We start from the raw sequence: 17,272 nt of genomic DNA on the forward strand, positions 1-17,272 counted from the left end.
GGTGGGGATAATCTCCTGGTTGACTTGGATAGGCCACAGATTTGGAAAAGCATGACATATTGCAAGTAGTCTTCAACTTACAACCATTCGTTTAATGACTAAAGTTATGACAGTGCTGAAAAAAAATTGACTGGTTCTTGTACTTACAACCGTCACAGCGTCCCCGCGGTTATGACGACTTTCCCAGGGGGTTTCCAACAAGCAAAGTTAATGGAGGAAGTTGGATTCCTTTAATGGACTTGCAATTTGCTTAATGATCATGTGATTCACTTAATGACCATGTGATTCACTTAATGATCATGGTAAAAAAAAGGCATAGTCAAATCAGGTGCAACTTAATGATTGCATTACATGCAATGGAAATTCCAATCCAAGTTGTGGTCATAAGTCGAGGATTACCTGTCTGTCTTTGTTATGGAGTAAATGAAGAACTTACTTCAGCTGTTTCAAAGCAATGACAGTGGTTACTTATGTCTCTTATACTGATGATGGCTATAAGCGTATAAGTGGAAATTATTTACTACTTATCCAAATATGAGCTGCAATAGCACAGTGGTTAGAAATGCAATCCTGCAGGCTACTTCTGCTGACTGCCAGCTGCCAGCAATTTGGCAGTTCAATTCCTGACTGACTCAAGGTTGACTCAGACTTCCATCCTTCCGAGGATGGTAAAATGAGGACCTAGAATTTTGGGGGCAATATGCTGACTCTGTAAAACCGCTTAGAGAGGGCTATAAAGCACTGTGAAGGGGTATATAAGTCTAAGTGCTATTGCTATCCTTTGATAAGTCTAATTCAGCTCCCCGTGTGCTACCTCATACCTTTATATCTAAGCTTTTTCCAATAAACATTCCTACAATACACTTTGGAGAAATCATTAGAAAGCATTGAGAAAAATCTTCTTTCACTCCTATTAAGTATATCCATATCACACACTGTGCATTTAGGAACTAGAAAATTTGAACAAAACTATTTAGTATGGTAAATCAAGAGTAATTTTCCACTGCCCAAGGATCACTTCTTATACTAGCCATGGGTGCAGAATTGCCGCGTCACACCCAAATGCAAAAAAGAAGGCAAAGATTTTGAGATGTTCCAGGCATATCTTCACCTCAGTAAAATATCTAACAAAGTGCCATTGTGATTTACAGGCTAGTTACATGATAGCTGAATGGTAGACAATTAAATGGATATATAGGTGGCTCAAAAATCATACTCCAAGGGTGTTCATTTACAGTTCTTCATCAAAAGGGAGAGATGTGCGCTATCGTGAGGTTGGGTTTTGCACCCTTTAATATGTTTGCTAATGACATGGACAAAAAGTGAAGAGAATTTATAAAAAATTATAAATAGCCTATATCCTAGAAGTTATAAAAAAATGTAAAACATTTGTGATGGGTTAAGGAAAGGGGTTGGAAAATAACAGAACGGAAATAGTCAAGTGCAAAATCCTTAACTTTGAAAACAGAAATTGAATGCACAGGCACAGATTAGGGAATGCATGTGGAAAAGATGTTGGCATAGAGAAGATTGCAAGCACAATGTGATTTTGTAGTGTGGGGGGCCTTCAGAAAAAGTGTGAGAAAATTTAGGCTGCCTTAGCAGAAATAGAGTTCCCAAAGCATGGGATGTTAATAGCTTGGTATTGGTCCGACTCCACCCCAACTGTATCCAATACATAGGTATTAATTCAAAGAGGAGCAACAAGGGTGATCAGACAATTAGAGAAAAAGTGGAAATGAAAAGATCTGAGAAAGTGTATTGGGGAGAAAAGATGACTGATGGAGAATAAGACAGCACTCCTCAAATATGGGAAAGGATGCCATTTAACTAGAGTTGCTCAATAAGAGAGATGAGAGGCATACAATTTTAATGAATGAATGAATGAATATTCAAATCCTCTTCTTCCACTTCAAAGTGCCAGATTTGGAATTACGTAAGACCAGGACTAGAGATAGCCTCAAAGTCTTGAGAATGCCCCCTAATATAATCAAGCTGGGTCACACCATTTGATAAGAAAAATGAGGATTGGTAATATTTTGGGTGGTGCCTTCTAGAGGACTCCAACTTAATACAGGTCTCTACAGAAAAGCAACTAGCAATAGCAATAGCAGTTAGACTTATATACTGCTTCATAGGGCTTTCAGCCCTCTCTAAGCGGTTTACAGAGTCAGCATATCGCCCCCAACAATCTGGGTGATCATTTTACCCATCTCGGAAGGATGGAAGGCTGAGTCAACCCTGAGCCGGTGAGATTTGAACAGCCGAACTGCAGAACTGCTGACTGAACATCACAAAACCAAAACCCAACCCAACAACCTTCCTAACAGTTAGTGCAACTCAACCGTTGAATCAATGACCACCCTTGGACTCCTGGACTGTGAGCTTCTTCTCAACATCTGTGTTCAAACCCAGGCTGGCAGCCATCTCTGGGGAAATGTTTTAAACTGGATTCCTGCTCTGAGCAAGGAATTGGCCTAAAGGCTCCAATTCTCACCTTCTTCCTACACGCAATACATGTTATGCAATCTTGGGAGAAAGGATTTGAGGGAACTGAAGCCCAGCTGGCATCTCATACTCCAATCTCACCAGATGGTTCAGAAACAAACACCTTGGAGGCAACAGGATGTTGCTGACATACAATGTGAATTTCTTTCTTTGTTTCTTTTTTGAAAAAAGGAGAGAGTAGGAATCTGATTTGGACTGTAAAAACCAATCTCTTAAATAAGCCCCTAAGAGGGAAAAGGTTAAAAAGGAGAGGATTCACAGAATTTAAGTACTTAAAATCAAATTGAGGCACCAGGGAATATAAATTGTACAGGGTACCAAAGTTTTTTTGTTTTTCAAAAGAACTTTCCGATTTAAACTAAAACAAAAGCCACTGCTTTGATTTTTCATCCAGAGGAAAAGTGTTGGCTTTTCCAATGTGGAATGAATCCACGTGTTTTATTTCAGGATGCATTTGAATCCCATCGCATCAACCAAATCCATCTGAAGTAAAGACTCACAGAATTGGAAGGGATCTTGGAGGTCTTCTAGCCTAGTCTAACCTCCTGGCTCAGGCAGGAAACCCCATTTCTGTGATGGTGAACCTATAACACGTGTGCCCAAAGTGGCACATGGAGACATGTCAACTGGCACACATGGTGTCGCCTGTTCCTCTTCTGGGTTTCTGGCATGCATGCGCACACGATGATCAGTTGGCCTTTATGCATGTGGCAGTGCCAGAAACTGGAAGAGCTGGTCTTCCATTTTCCGGCATGCGCATGCGCAGCAGTAATTGGAAAACTTGCTGGCTGATGTTTATGCGCGTGCTGCAAACCAGAACTTCCTTTACCGGCCCGTGCATGCCCCCTGGGCAGCTACTCTTCCTGGTCATGGCACCTGCGAATTGCCCTGTACCATTTCAGACAAACGGTTGCCCAATTTCTTAAAACCTCCAGTGCTGGAGCATTTTATCTGGTGATACTTCTTAATATACCCCCTTATTTATTTCCATATTTGGGGAAGAATAATGTCCAACATTTTCTCTAGTATTTTGTCTTCCTAATAAGAATTGTTCCTAGCATACATACGGGGTAAACAGACAAAGAATGCCATAACTGGGAAACAGCATTTCCTTTAAGTACTACTGAGGATGCTGCTAAGGAGCGACACCCCCCCCCCCACAAAAAAAGATATCCAGTGTGATCTGAGCCATCAAATGGTTAACTGCTTAGCTTTCCTGGGGTGGGGTGGGGGGAAGGTTCATGAAAAATATTGCTTTTTAAAAGGATTGCAAATGTAGAGGAATCAGGATTCCATGGTGCATATTAGTATACAATGTTTCTGTTCTCATGACCTGTTTAATGTAGTCATGGGGATGAGGCTACCATATCTTGTGAATGGAAAACCAGGTTAATGGACTCAGTCAATTAACAAAAGTGAGTTATGTTTGGTATTAAATAGTACCAAGTCTGCCTTAAGGCTATACTTAACTCCCTTCAGTTAACTCTGCCTTCCAAACAGTGAAGGGCACTTCCACATGGTGTCATTTGCCATTTCCAGTTCCTTCAAGCTGTTGTTAAGTTTAAAAAGTTCCCCTCGCACATTTGTGCTAGTCGTTCCCGACTCTAGGGGGCGGTGCTCATCTCCGTTTCAAAGCCAAAGAGCCAGTGTTGTCTGAAGACGTCTCCGTGGTCATGTGGCCAGGATGACTAAACACCAAAGGCGCACGGAACTCTGTTACCTTCCCACCATAGGTGGCTCCTATTTTTCTACTTGCATTTTTAAATGCTTATTAACTGCTAGGTTGGCAGAAGCCGGGACAAGTAATGGGAGCTCACTCCTACATGGTACTAGGGATTTGAACTGCCGAACTGCTGACCTTTCTGATCGAAAAGTTCAGCATCTTAGCCACTGAGACACTGCGTCCCTGTTAAATTAGATACAGTTATTGTTAAGTTAGGTACACTATAAATCAGGGGTCTCCAACCTTGGAAACTTTAACACTTGTGGACATCAACTCCCAGAATTCCTCAGCCAGCTTTGCTTTGAGTGAGGGAGTTTAAGGGGGCATGTCTCAAATTTGTATGTGGCACAAAGCTGTAGCGGATTCTTTAAATGAGAAAGAAGACGGTAGAGATGGTTGAGTAATGGGGTGACATGGATAGGATGAAAATGGAAGGGGTAGAAAGGTAGAACTATCCATAAAGTTCTTTGTTTGGGCAAGAAAAAGTTGGACGTACACACAGGACAGGAAGATCAGGCTTGGAAGTCATCAACATTAAAAGGATCTAGATGTCCTCCTTGGATTACAAGTAAAACAAGAGGCAGCAGTGTGGTGTAACTGCTAAATAAGCAAACATCGTGTTTTCTGCCCAGTGGGTCATCTAAATCTGAATATCAAAAGATATGCTCCAGTACGAGGAACATCGAGTGCAGAACTCTGAAATAAGGTGAAACCCAATACACTCTCTTGCATATTTGCCACCTCCTTCTTCTCAATATATTGTCACTTGATCAAGCTTTTCTTGCTGCCTTGAGACATTTCTTCTGAGCCTGAGTGGTGCAGTAGTTAGAATGCAGTACTGCAGGCTACTTCTGCTGCCTGCCGGCTGCCTGCAATTTGGCAGTTCAAATCTCACCCGACTCAAGGTTGACTCAGCCTTCCATCCTTCCGGGGTTGGTAAAATGAGGAGCCCGACTGATGGGGAGGGGGGGCAACATGCTGATTCTGTAAACTGCTTAGAGAGGGCTGTAAAAGCACTGTGAACAAAGCTTTGGTTGCTTTGTTCAGGAAAGCATATGCCCAAAATAACTTTTTGTGGATTTTGCATCTCTTGATCTTTCAACAGGTCAGGATCAAGAGAACACAAAGTATGTATCCATAGTGGAAATATTTGTTATTGTACTCAAATAGACTTATATAGGTCTTGATGCAACTGTTGCTCTCACTTTTCTCAAAAATGTGCACTGAAAACCACTACAAAGAGCAAAGTGAAGGTTTTTTTTTTTTTTTACCACTCCAATGTTTTTAGCCTGCGAATCACATATGCCAAATACCAGAAAGAATATATTATGCTAAGGAAACAGCTAGTGTGCAGTGTTTAAAGGCATTAGGCTAATAAATCAGAAGACCATGTATTCTAGTCCTGCCTTAGGCACAAAACCAGCTGGGAGACTTTGGGCCAGTCCCTTTCTCTCAGCCTTAGGACCGAAACACTTCTGAAAAGGAACCAAATCACCATCAACCACCACTGTCATCATCTTCATCATCATTATGCGATGCACTATGGCACAGAGTTAAATACACGGAGCTAGAAAGAGTCTGTGGATTTTAGTTCTTCCTTGGACCACTCTCCTCCTCAATTGTAGGAACAAGGCAAGACCAAACTATTTTCCAAAAGTTTCCCAGGCTGACTTGGAAGCTGACTTGGAAGCACATACACACAAAAAACTCCTATGCCAGGGATGGCGAACCTTTTTGGCACTGAGTACCCGAATTGGAACACGCGTGCATGTGCGCGCACACGTGAGCACCGGAAATTCGAAGAACAGCTGACTGGTGTGCTTTTTGGGCATTTTCAGGCTGTTTTCCAGGGGGGCGGAAACCAAAAGAGCAGCTGGCAACAGCCCGTGTGCCCACAGAGAGGGCTCTGCATGCCAGCTCAGGCATGCGTGCCATATGTTCACCATCATGCCCCTATGCCTTCACAACAAAGGTTTGAATTCTCTTTCATTTTGCTTCTAATCTTAGGACACATCTAAAAGAACAAACAATGTCAGTGGAAACCTAAAAAGAAATTACCATATTTTTGGGAGTATCAGACGCACTTGAGTATAAGACACACCAAGATTTTGAAGGGGCAAATTTTTAAAAAAAGGTTTTGCACTCTGCAAACCTCCCCAAAACGGCTCATTTTTTTTCCAAAAAAAAAAAAGAGGGCATCCAATAGCAATAGCAGTAGACTTATATACCGCTTCATAGGCCTTTCAGGCCTCTCTAAGCGGTTTACAGAGAGTCAGCATATTGCCCCCAACAATCTGGGTCCTCATTTTACCCACCTCGGAAGGATGGAAGGCTGAGTCAACCCTGAGCCGGTGAGATTTGAACCGCTGACCTGCTGATCTAGCAGTAGCCTGCAGTGCTGCATTTAACCACTGCGCCACCTTGGCTCTTGGATCCATAACCTTTAGGAGGCTTGTAGAGTGCTCCTGGGGGGGCGGGGGGGTAGCCCCCCCAAAACGAGCAAAAACGGCCAGTTTTTTTGCAAAAACAGGCCCATTTTTTGCCAAAAAAGGGCATGCATAGCTTTTAGGAGGCTTATAGAGTGCTCTTGGAGGCTGGGGGTGGGATACGAGCAAAAAACGGCCCGTTTTTCTGTAATTTCTGCCCTCCCCAGCCCCCAGGAGCACTCTGAAAGCCTCCCTAAAGGGTATGCATGGCCATTTTGGTGAAGGGGTGGGGTTTCGGGAGGCCAAAAATGCTGTATTCAGTGTATAAGATGCATCCAGATTTTCAGCCTCTTTTTTGAGGGAAAAAGGTGCATCTTATACTCCGAAAAAATAGGGTAAGTTGTATACTCGGGTTCTGATCACATTTGCACAGTCTCCTTAACTGTGTCGCTTTTAAGACCAGAAATGAGGTTTTTTTTTTCTACCAGGCAACCTTTGTGATCTTTTCTTCCAAGCTGCCTGCCATCCTGTGCAATCCGGCAGCTGCGCTGAATCTCCTCACCAATCAGCTGGAGATGAAAACATAATATCCGCCACCAGAAAACCCTAGATATAAGCCAATTCCATTTGATCATCATGAAGTTTTATGAAGTGTAGGGCAAAGCAATACTTTTGAAACAAGTAAAAATAGAAATCCACAAACAAAAAATGATGAATTACTATTTTGGGCTCTTCATAAATTGGGGTCAGAGAGGTTGATGATTGCAGAGGGAGGAGGAAGAAAATGCTAAAAGCCACTATAATCTTTAGGTTTATTGGACAGTGGATCTAACCTTCCTGTCAAAGCCAAACCTGCAGCTCCAAAATGAGTCTCCAGTGGGGATCTAATAAAGTATGAAAGTCAGGGTTTTTTCTTTTTTAATCTTCCCCTTTAGGAAACATAATGGTTTGCCACATTGTGGGGGGGAAAATATCCCCATTTCAAATAAGGAATCAAAAGATTTGGACATAGATGGAACAACCTTCTCAAAAGTAACACCTCCTCAAATGTATTGGTTTGGCACTATGGTGGTCCAAGATCTTGAGGGCAAAAACATTGGAGAGAGCTAGAGAACTTATTGTCTTCAGAAGCTATGTTTCTTTTGTTGCTTGGCTACAGAAAAATCATTATGGAAACCTTGAGGGCTCGTGGAGTTCACCCCCCCCCCCAAAGGTATCATGTGCTGTTGGAAATTAAGCATTTTTAATTTAGTATACATTTCATATTTGACAAATGGGGCAAAGGACAAGTGATTGTACAAGCCTCTTGTTATGGAACATGACACCTAATTTAAATTCTCTCTGCTTCCCACCCCAGCTAGATTTGATATCCATCGTTTGTCGTGTGACCTTCTATGTTTCTTTTCTTTCTTTTTTTTTTGCAATGCCATCATCTGGGTACAATTTCCAAATCTCATTAGGAATACAATTATTTTCATATACACTTTCCAAGTTCATACTTTCTCCCTCCCAGACATTCTGATTATCTACCTAGAGCTTTTGAATATTATTTCTGTCATTGCCGGAGTGAGTCTTGTTGATAAAACTATGTTAGGAGGGAAATTCTGAAGATAAAATTGAGCAGCAACGGTGTTTTTTTTTTGTTTTTTTTTGCAACTCAATTTAACAGGCTTCATTGGCAATATTTTGAAAATAGTATTGGAAAGTGATATGGTAAACTAGCCCCAAACAAGTTCTTTAGATCTTTCCAATTTGATGCATTTACCTCTTGAGATTCCCAGAGTTCTCTCAGCTTCAAACGTGGCTTTCCATAGAGTGTAAATGTATGGGGAAATTTGAGAATACTTTGGAATAGGCATTTTGTGTGCAATTTGTGGGTCAAGTGGTTACATGTGGTTTCTTCAGGCAGAATTATAAGCTTGCAGGAGGAACTCTATCCAATCATTATACAAAGGAATGCAATTAAAGTGATTTTGAACTAAATTAAGCTTTCTGAATTTCTACTCACTATAACTATGTTATATAACTATGTTGCTTGTACCTTTCAATTTATATTGTTTTTATTTGATTCCTAGTATGATTTGATAGCTTGTTAGTAACCTTGACTATCACTAAGTGTTATATCTTTTATTCTTGATGAATGTATTTTATTCCCTTATGTACACTGAGAGCATATGCACCAAAGACAAATTCCTTGTGTGTTCACTCACTCTTGGCCAATAAAGAATTCTATTCTATTCTATTCTATTCTATTCTATTCTATTCTATTCTATACTACTCTACTCTACTCTACTCTACTCTACTCTACTCTACTCTACTCTACTCTACTCTATCATGTCATGGACCTGTTCAAAGCCCCCTTGGGCATCCCAATGACCTGCTGCAGTTTTAATCCTAATCCACAAGGATGAACTAGGACTTCTCATCCAAGAAAAACAGAATAACAGAGTTCGAAGGGACCTTGGAAGACTTCTGAAGTGAAGAAGCTTCTTGGATGGGAAGCAAAATGTTTTCAAAGGGGAAAAAACAAGAGAGCCCAGTTGCTTTTTGAAAGGACACCTTTGGGGATGAACCTGGATGTTAACTTAACCTCCAAATAAATCCAATGACGGGCCAGAAAGGTCACCACTGAAAGATAAATTTCTTTTCAGCAATCTAAAGAGGGATTTCCAGCTATGGATCCATTAGGCCATCTGCCTGACTACATGGATCATTACTCTGATGTGACTTCAGAAAGTAAGCGGGGAAAGGCTGAAGTTTCCAACTTCAAAGTGATTCTCCCACCCCTCCCAACACTTTTATATCCAACCATTGGTGTGTAAGTCTACGAGGCAATCTGCTTGGTAAGAACGTTCATAGGATGTTAACAGAAGAGATTTTTTTTTTAAGTGTGCCCTTATGTTGGTTTTAGTATGTTGTGCAGAGTCAAAATGATCTCCTCTAAGTGGTTCATTCTGAATGAATATTTGAAGCCTAGCAGGAGGCAATTAGGCCATGCAACGAAATACGTACAACCGGAACTGATGGGTAATGGAGTTGGCATCAAAATACAAGAGCGCCTGTTCTCATTTGAGTCCTCTTCCAAGTGTAAAATCCTAGCTACTTAGCATTTGAATATGGGATTTTAATCTGCATGGAACTTGCGTACGCCAATGAATTTTGTACGCAATTATGTGTTTTGATTTAACTTGGAAAGAAATCTCAGAGGGCAGTTTACTCCAAACACCAGCCAGCTACATAACCCCCGAGTTACTTTTCAGGGCTGGTTCAAGGCTGATCTCTAGCATCATAGTTTACCAATCAGCAAAGGAAATAGAATGAACAGATTGTTGAATAATAGTTTGTCAACCCAGCTTGCAATATGGGAATAAAAATTCCTCTCTCGGTGTCAGCCCAGGCGCTCAATTGCAGGGACAGTTGCATAAATCTGGATAGCACTGCTCAGCATTCCAAATGAACTGGATGGCAGGGCTGCTGCAGAGTGGAATTTCTTTAACTCACAGTTAACTCGAGTGTGCAATTTGTGGGTCAAGTGTTGCTCTTCTGGAAAAGGACTGTCATGCTGAACATGGGGCAAAATGATCTAATTTGTTCAGAATTGTTCCAAAAGGCAGGACAGGAAACCATGGATGTAAATGGCAAGAAAGTAGATTTCAGTTGGAGATCAATCTTCCTAACAGAGCTTGTTCAACAATAAAACAGATTGCTTTTAGGAAATAGTGGAGACTCTTTTTTGCCACAGAGGCTGTAAACAGAGGCTGAATGGCCATCTGTCAGGAATGCTATACTGAATATTCCTGCACTGGACAAAATGATATCTGGACCTTTACTTTTATGACATAAACCTTAAATATCTGCCATTTTCCCCTCCTCTCTCCTGTCACTCAAAGTTTACGTTCATATTCATCCATTTCTTTTTTTCAAACAGATATTCCTTATCATTTGTCCAAACATGGGACCGTGGTTAATTTAAACGATGGTTATTTCAAACAATTTAGTTTGAAATATTCTTATTTCCTTTTTTCTTTGGAAAAAGGAACACACTGTGGTTAGATGATGGAAGCAGCTTATTTTGGTGACTTCTGTGCACCAAAGATAAACTGGAATGAGTAAAGGAAAAAAGTCCCACAGACAAATGAAGGCAATGGAGGATCTTTCTGGGTGACACTGTAAGCGATGTAATTGGACACATTTCAAAACCTAATATGGAAAGAAAGTAAAAAATCCTCAGGACGAAAGCTAACTAAACTTAAAACAACTTTCATTCTTGTCCTTGATTTAATATCCGGCCAGTGGTAAGAGTACTTTCCTCATTATTTTTTTGATGTTGCTTGATCTCATTAAGCACGCACGCACATACACACACATTCTATTTATATTCCTCATTTCTTTATAGGCAATCCGAAGGAAGCTAATCTGTTAGATCAAATACCAGTACAATCAATGGAATATCTTAATGAAGTTTTTAAAAAAATGCAGCAACTTTACTGGGATCAAAAACAGATCTTGAAAAAAGTCAAGGCCTCTTGCATTTTCCATTTGACTCTTCCAAAGACTACAGATCCAATTCCATGGAGGAAGGCCACATGTCTTATCTAAGGGCATGACAATGGAAACCCTCTCCACGTAAAATGCACTCATGCAATGGCCCTCTTCATCTTGCCAAACATTTTCCCTGTCAAGCATTATGCCTCTATCCAGATGTTCATCGCATTTGGACCAACTGTTGAAAGAAATGTCACCATTCAGAATTTAAGGAAAGCGAACCCAAATTCTGAAACTAACAGACAGACATAAGAATGAACTTTGGTAGCCATGCAAACTTTCTTCTGTGTGCCAAAAAATAAAGAGATGCCGTTACCATAATTGTATTGCATTGTTTGCTTCCCCAAAGGAATGAAATTCCATACAAACCTGGGCTTTTAAACTGATCCGGGCTGGGAAGGTGGTGGAGGGGGGAGTTACTCGCTGAAGCAGGGTGCTCGCTACGAAGCATCTGAGCCACCCGAGGCCCCATGGAATCATAGTCCGCATACGATAATGGAGCCCGTTGGTCACCGGGCGGAGAATAGAAACCATAATCGGGGATCCCTGGAGATACAGTGACTCTATCATTGCAGATACGAGATTGGTGCTAATTTTCAATATTAAAAACGTACTTTTTTTTTTTACAGTTATAATCATCGAAACACAAGGCAAATATTTTAAAAAGTAGAGTTTTGAAAACAGAATGGTTCATACATGCCCCCCCAATATCCTTGCTGTTTTACTCAACTTGCGTTGGTACAAAAACACGACTGGGTATAAAACAAGAAAACTCACCGCCTGATTTACTGAAAGCCTTTTTTCCAGAGCAGGAAAAATGATGCAGGAGAATGAGATATTGGCCCTACTGATTAAAACAATACGGAATACATTGCAGGGGAGAACTGAAGGAAAAAAACTAATTAGAGCTAATTTTCAAGTGAGAATTTTCTTATCCCTTGCCTACAGAAAATCTCCAACTCCCATTTTTCCAAATATGTCAGTTCATATGAGTTATGCACATTTAGACATCCATAATATCCATATCAAACGCCAAGGTATGTGATCACAAACTTTCTTAACCACAAATAGTAAATATGACTTTATCCTGATTTATCTTACCTCAATAGTCCTGAAGTTCTGGATTATCCAAGACATTCTCTTTTAATACTATATCATTTAGACACTGCAGTTAGTGTACTATACTACCGTATCTCACAAGCCACAAGAGGTGAAGTTCTCCTTCTCAAGTCCAACTTAGAACAGTAATGATGGTTGCTTTAGTAAGACTTGTCAGTTTAAGGTGAGCCTCACAATCAACTGATTTGAGTTGGAGTAAAAAAGAGAAAGACGAATTCTCTGAAACGGCATATAATCTCAAGATTGAGAATTTTTGAGAAAATAAATACACCAAGAACAAAAATCACAGATGAAGCTGAGCTCCTCTTTTATTTTTAGCAAAAGAGAGAAAATGCATTCTGGCCCCCAAATAATAAATGCTACAATTCAGTCAGGTTTTGGATATTTAATTTAGCTTAAACTCAAAATGGTGCATCTTAATATGGGAGCATCTTAATTTGTGAAGAACACTTCTCAAATAGGTTTGTGAAACATACTTGTGCATAGATTTTAACAAAACAGGTTTACTTGTTTATTCCTTGAGTTTAAGCAAATTTGTGGTGCACAAGACCAGCAGAGTCCCTAACCCTTGGATGGAAAATGTACACACTGCTCTTGCAATCAGCAAAGGATTCTCTAGCAGCTGAAGAACTTCCTGCAGGGATGGTATTCACTTACCTTCCCTACTGGTTCGCAAATGTAAATGTGGGCGGGTTCGCGCATGCACGCAGCCTTCCGCGCATGTGCTTTGGCTAAAAAAAGTGCCTAAATGGGATGCCATAGAACTGGGGCGGGGCCACCTGTGATTTACCGGTTTGGCAAAATACCACCTCTGGCTTCCTTTAATATCTCTATGTAACCACTGGGTGAGGATATTGTTGGTTGAAGAAGATCAGGTATTGCCAATATTATTCAAAGTGTTGGCCATCATTTATAAAGTCCTTCGGGACATAGGGCCAAATTATCTGAGGGACGAGCTCCCCCAGTTTTAAGAGCCAACGAAGTAGGTAAGTTCTGAGTCCCCTCTCGATCGAACAGTTTCAACTTTGGGGACAGAGGAAATGTGCCTTCTCCATTGTGGTGCCAAGTGTAGAGACAAGAGAAAATGCCCTTGATGAAAATTAAAAATGAAAAGCATTTTAAGTCCATAAAATGTTAGGAAGCTGCTTGGACAGGGCTTCCCCTATTCCCTATTAGAAATATTAGTTATTTCTAATAACCGAGGAGAAGGCTCAATATAATCAGACTTGTAACGTTCTGCTATGATAGCTAATCTCACTAAATGTTGTTTTAGCCTTCCTGGGGAATTGATTTCACAGTCTGGTCAAGTCTGATATTCATCCTCTGGAATAAAGTCCTCTTCATAGCTTTCTCGAAGGTATTAAAAGTCCTGACCTTGAGGAAGGGGAGGATGGAGCCCCTCGTCAGATATGTTTGTCAAATGCCATCTAAGTTCTGATGTATGTGTTGTTTTATATAGTTTTAGCAGTCATGTGATGCCATAGTCGAAGTAAATAATAATAATAATCAAATGACAATCCAGGAAAGATCAGAATGGGGAAAACCACATAACAGATTTATTTTATTTTTTTGCCGGGCATGGGGGGAAAGAGGGGTGAACAATTTGACTATTCTTTAACTTTTGGAATAGTACTTTTTTTTTCTGCTTTCATTTAATGGGACTACTGAAACATTTCTCTTCTCTTTTTCTGAATCCACGTTGTACTGTAATCAAAGGATGTATTGGCATTATAACGTGTAAACAGTCTCACAAGTAGTTATTTAAATCTCAAACACATGTACAAATAATTCCCATCTCCCCTAAGTACATTTGAGGCAGAATTAATTAGTATAGAATTTATTTCCATGCCAGGACCTTTTGGTCCTGGCCTCATGTTCCTGAAAGAATTGTCAGACTGGATTTCAACTATTTCTCTTTTCAATGACATGAGCTGTTGGGACCTCAAAATTCCATGTAGGTTGCTTTTTTTAAGATCATGCAGCCACATGGGATGCTCAGACGGATGAAATTAATGGTCTCAACTGGGGGACTGTTTACATCCGTAGCCTACTTCTAGGGACTTCCAGGGGACACTTAAAAAGTGGGGGTTCCGATCTTAATTCGGCACAAGCCTAACAAACGTCTTACAGAGGTTGCATGGACACAACCTGAAATCGTCCCCTGTGTCTGCCCAACAGATTAACCATTTCGTTAGTAGTCATTATCTATATGTATTTTTCACTGTCTGCGTTCCAGTTCCCTCTGCAGTCTCCTTTTAGCACTTGAAGGGGCTGACCCAGAGAGGACGGGGGGCAACCTATTCTCCAATTCTGCACCTAGGGCAGGACGAGAAGTAATAGGTGGAAGATCATTAATAAGAGACCCAACCTAGAATTAAGGAGAAGCTTCTTGGCAGGGAGAACAATCAGTGGAACGATTTGCCTTCAGAAGTTGTGGGTGCTCCATCCCTGGAGGTTTTCAAGAAGAAACTGCACAACTATTTGTTCAGAATAGTGTAAGGGCCGTGATGGCAAACCTATGGCACGTGTCCCCAAAGTGGCACGCAAAGCCATGTCACTCAGCACACGCGGTCTCGCCTGTCTTCTGGGTTGGTGGTGCGCACAACAATCAGCTGTCCTTCGCCTGTGGGGAAGTGCCAAAAACCGGCCTGCACATGCATGCTGGGCAGCTGATTGTCGGGTGCGAATGTGTGCCAGAACCCAGAAGTTCGGCTTTTCCAGACCGCGATCCCTTTGTTCGCGTAGCGGTGCTGAAAACCGGCCTGCACACGCACGCCAGCCGGTTGATCATCGGGTGCGCATGCGCGCTAGAACCTAGAAGTTTGGCTTTCCCAGAGCGCTATCCCTTTGCACACATGGCATTGCTGAAAGCCAGCCTGCGCATGCACGCTAGAAGTTCGGCTTTTCCAGAGCGTGGCACTGATGAGCGTGTGACATTTCTGCGGTATACTATACTATTCTGACCCCCCCCCTCTTTGCTCGTTCAGAAACGACAGCCACACACAGCTTGCAAAGGAATGTCTTTATCAGCTCAAGCTGTCTGCAAGCCCAAAATAAACATAGATAAACGGCTCTCACAAAAAGTCTTCACTCAAACTAAATACCAAACAGAGTTACGTGAATCCAGACACTTAGCTAAAGGCTTCTCTCAATGGTTACACACGAACCGGAGAACGTTGACTTCTGCCACTAAGGTGTGGCACCATCAGTCTTTTATCCACAGGAGGAGATCCTTAACGAGCCCCAGCTGCTCGTTATCTTCTCCTGTGAGCATCCTGAAACCACTCACAGGAGGTTTCTGTGTCAGTCTGATAGCAGCTCCAAAGGCTCCTACCGAGCCACAACGCTATACTATAGGGCAGCGAATGCTGGCTGGGGAATTCTGGGAGTTGAAGTCCGGACATCTTCAAGTTGCCAAGGTTGAGAAACACTGCTATAGGGACTTGTGCTTGGGCGAAAGGATTGGACTATAAGGCCTTCAAGGTCCCTTTCAGCTCTGTTATTGTATATTCTAGTAGTTTCCCTTTCCCTATAACCCATGGAAACATGCACACACACACACACACACACACACACACACACACACGACTGTGCAAGTGATTTGCTCAAAAAAGGGATGTGAAGCCCATGGGCCACTGCTGGAGGACAAAGCAAGCTAGAGGAAGACCCCATATTGTTGTAATGCTTTTTGGAAAGGAGGACCCCACTGGCAACAACCTGCTGGCATAGCTCTTAGTCTGCCTCTGCTTCCCCCCCCCCCTCACTTGCCATAAGCAACCACATGCAATTTGGCAGCCTTTGCACCATCAGTGTTTATGATAATAGCCATGTGTGCTTGAAAGCAGCAGGAAATTTTCAATATAACTATCATTAAGACAAAACGCTTTAAATCAAAGCCATTACTGGGTACTGAGAGTTAAAGCTCACAAGATTAGGCTGCTTTTTATCTTTATGAAAAATTCATAGAACAAGCTGCCAAACAACATCTCCTTGCTCGAGAGAGTAAATGATATAATAATATTTAATGCTGCCGATACAGATGAAAGTGGAGGCATAAGTTGCACGCTGTAATGTGTACATCAGGGAGATGCTGTTGAACAAGGAGCTCCGACACTTAGCACATGTAATGCTGGGCAGACAAGCAAATGGGAAGCCTGCCGTAGCCTTCCCCAACTTTTAGACTTCAAAGATCAGTGGCTGCTCTTCACTTTCCTTGCAATTGGGTTGCAAATGGACAGCTGCAGTGCAAAAGATAGAACTAAATTCTCCAGGGCTTTTTCGGCAAACAGAATGTAAGAAATACTGAAGCCCTTGAACCAAAACCACCCAAAACTCATGTGGCTTTCTTGGTCAAGAACCAGGGGTTTTCAAGGGCCCTGTAGGCCAGGCCCTAAAAGTCCTTCAACTTTTTGGAGGGGAAAATAAATACCCCCTTTTCCCCGAAAATAAGATCTCCCCGGATAATAAGCCCAATCGAGCTTTTGAACGCATGCACTAAAATAAGCCCGCCCCCGAAATTAAGCCCACACGGAAAATATTGCAACACAGCAGCAGCCATGAGGTAACCACATTTGCCACCTCCTGCACCTCAAAAATAAGAAGACCTCCCCGAAAATAAGGCCAAGTGCTTATTTCGGGAGTCAAAAGAAAATAAGATCCTGTCTTATTTTCGGGGAAACACCATATCAGTTTAAGCCAGGGGTGTCAAACTCAATTTCATTGAGGGCTGCATCAGGGTTATGTTTGACCTTGGAGGGGGCAGTATTGGGGGGGGGAAGGGTGGGCGTGGCCAGCTTGACATCACTTATGTCAGGGACACCTGTGGTGCCCAAGTGCTAAGGCGGGACTTCCCTCAGACCCTCCCTCCCTCTCATTATAATCCCCTCCCTCTCTGTTTTGTTCTTAGTTCGGCCTCCTGCAGCCCCCGTCAGCGAAAATGGAGTCCAGGGGC

The 17,272-nt window shown here is 41.8% G+C and overlaps 1 protein-coding gene across 11 annotated transcripts in view; it reads right to left on the reverse strand.

The window, feature by feature from the left end:
* The window catches only part of MSI2 (musashi RNA binding protein 2), a 655,460-nt gene that overhangs the window by 20,041 nt on the left and 618,147 nt on the right, over positions 1–17,272 (reverse strand). For 5 of the 11 annotated variants that reach the window (XM_087717150.1, XM_087717152.1, XM_087717151.1 and 2 more), the window contains one exon: positions 11,572–11,748. The exons of the other annotated variants lie outside the window; for them this stretch is intronic. In XM_087717150.1, the coding sequence (XP_087573276.1) occupies positions 11,572–11,748 (177 nt within the window). The remainder of the gene's footprint in view (positions 1–11,571; positions 11,749–17,272) is intronic. 11 annotated transcript variants of the gene reach the window in all.

This window comes from Thamnophis sirtalis, unplaced genomic scaffold (genome assembly GCF_051295495.1).
Source record: "Thamnophis sirtalis isolate CommonGarterSnake01/CBP01778 unplaced genomic scaffold, rThaSir2_p1.2 scaffold_6, whole genome shotgun sequence".
Taxonomy (NCBI): domain Eukaryota; kingdom Metazoa; phylum Chordata; class Lepidosauria; order Squamata; family Natricidae; genus Thamnophis; species Thamnophis sirtalis.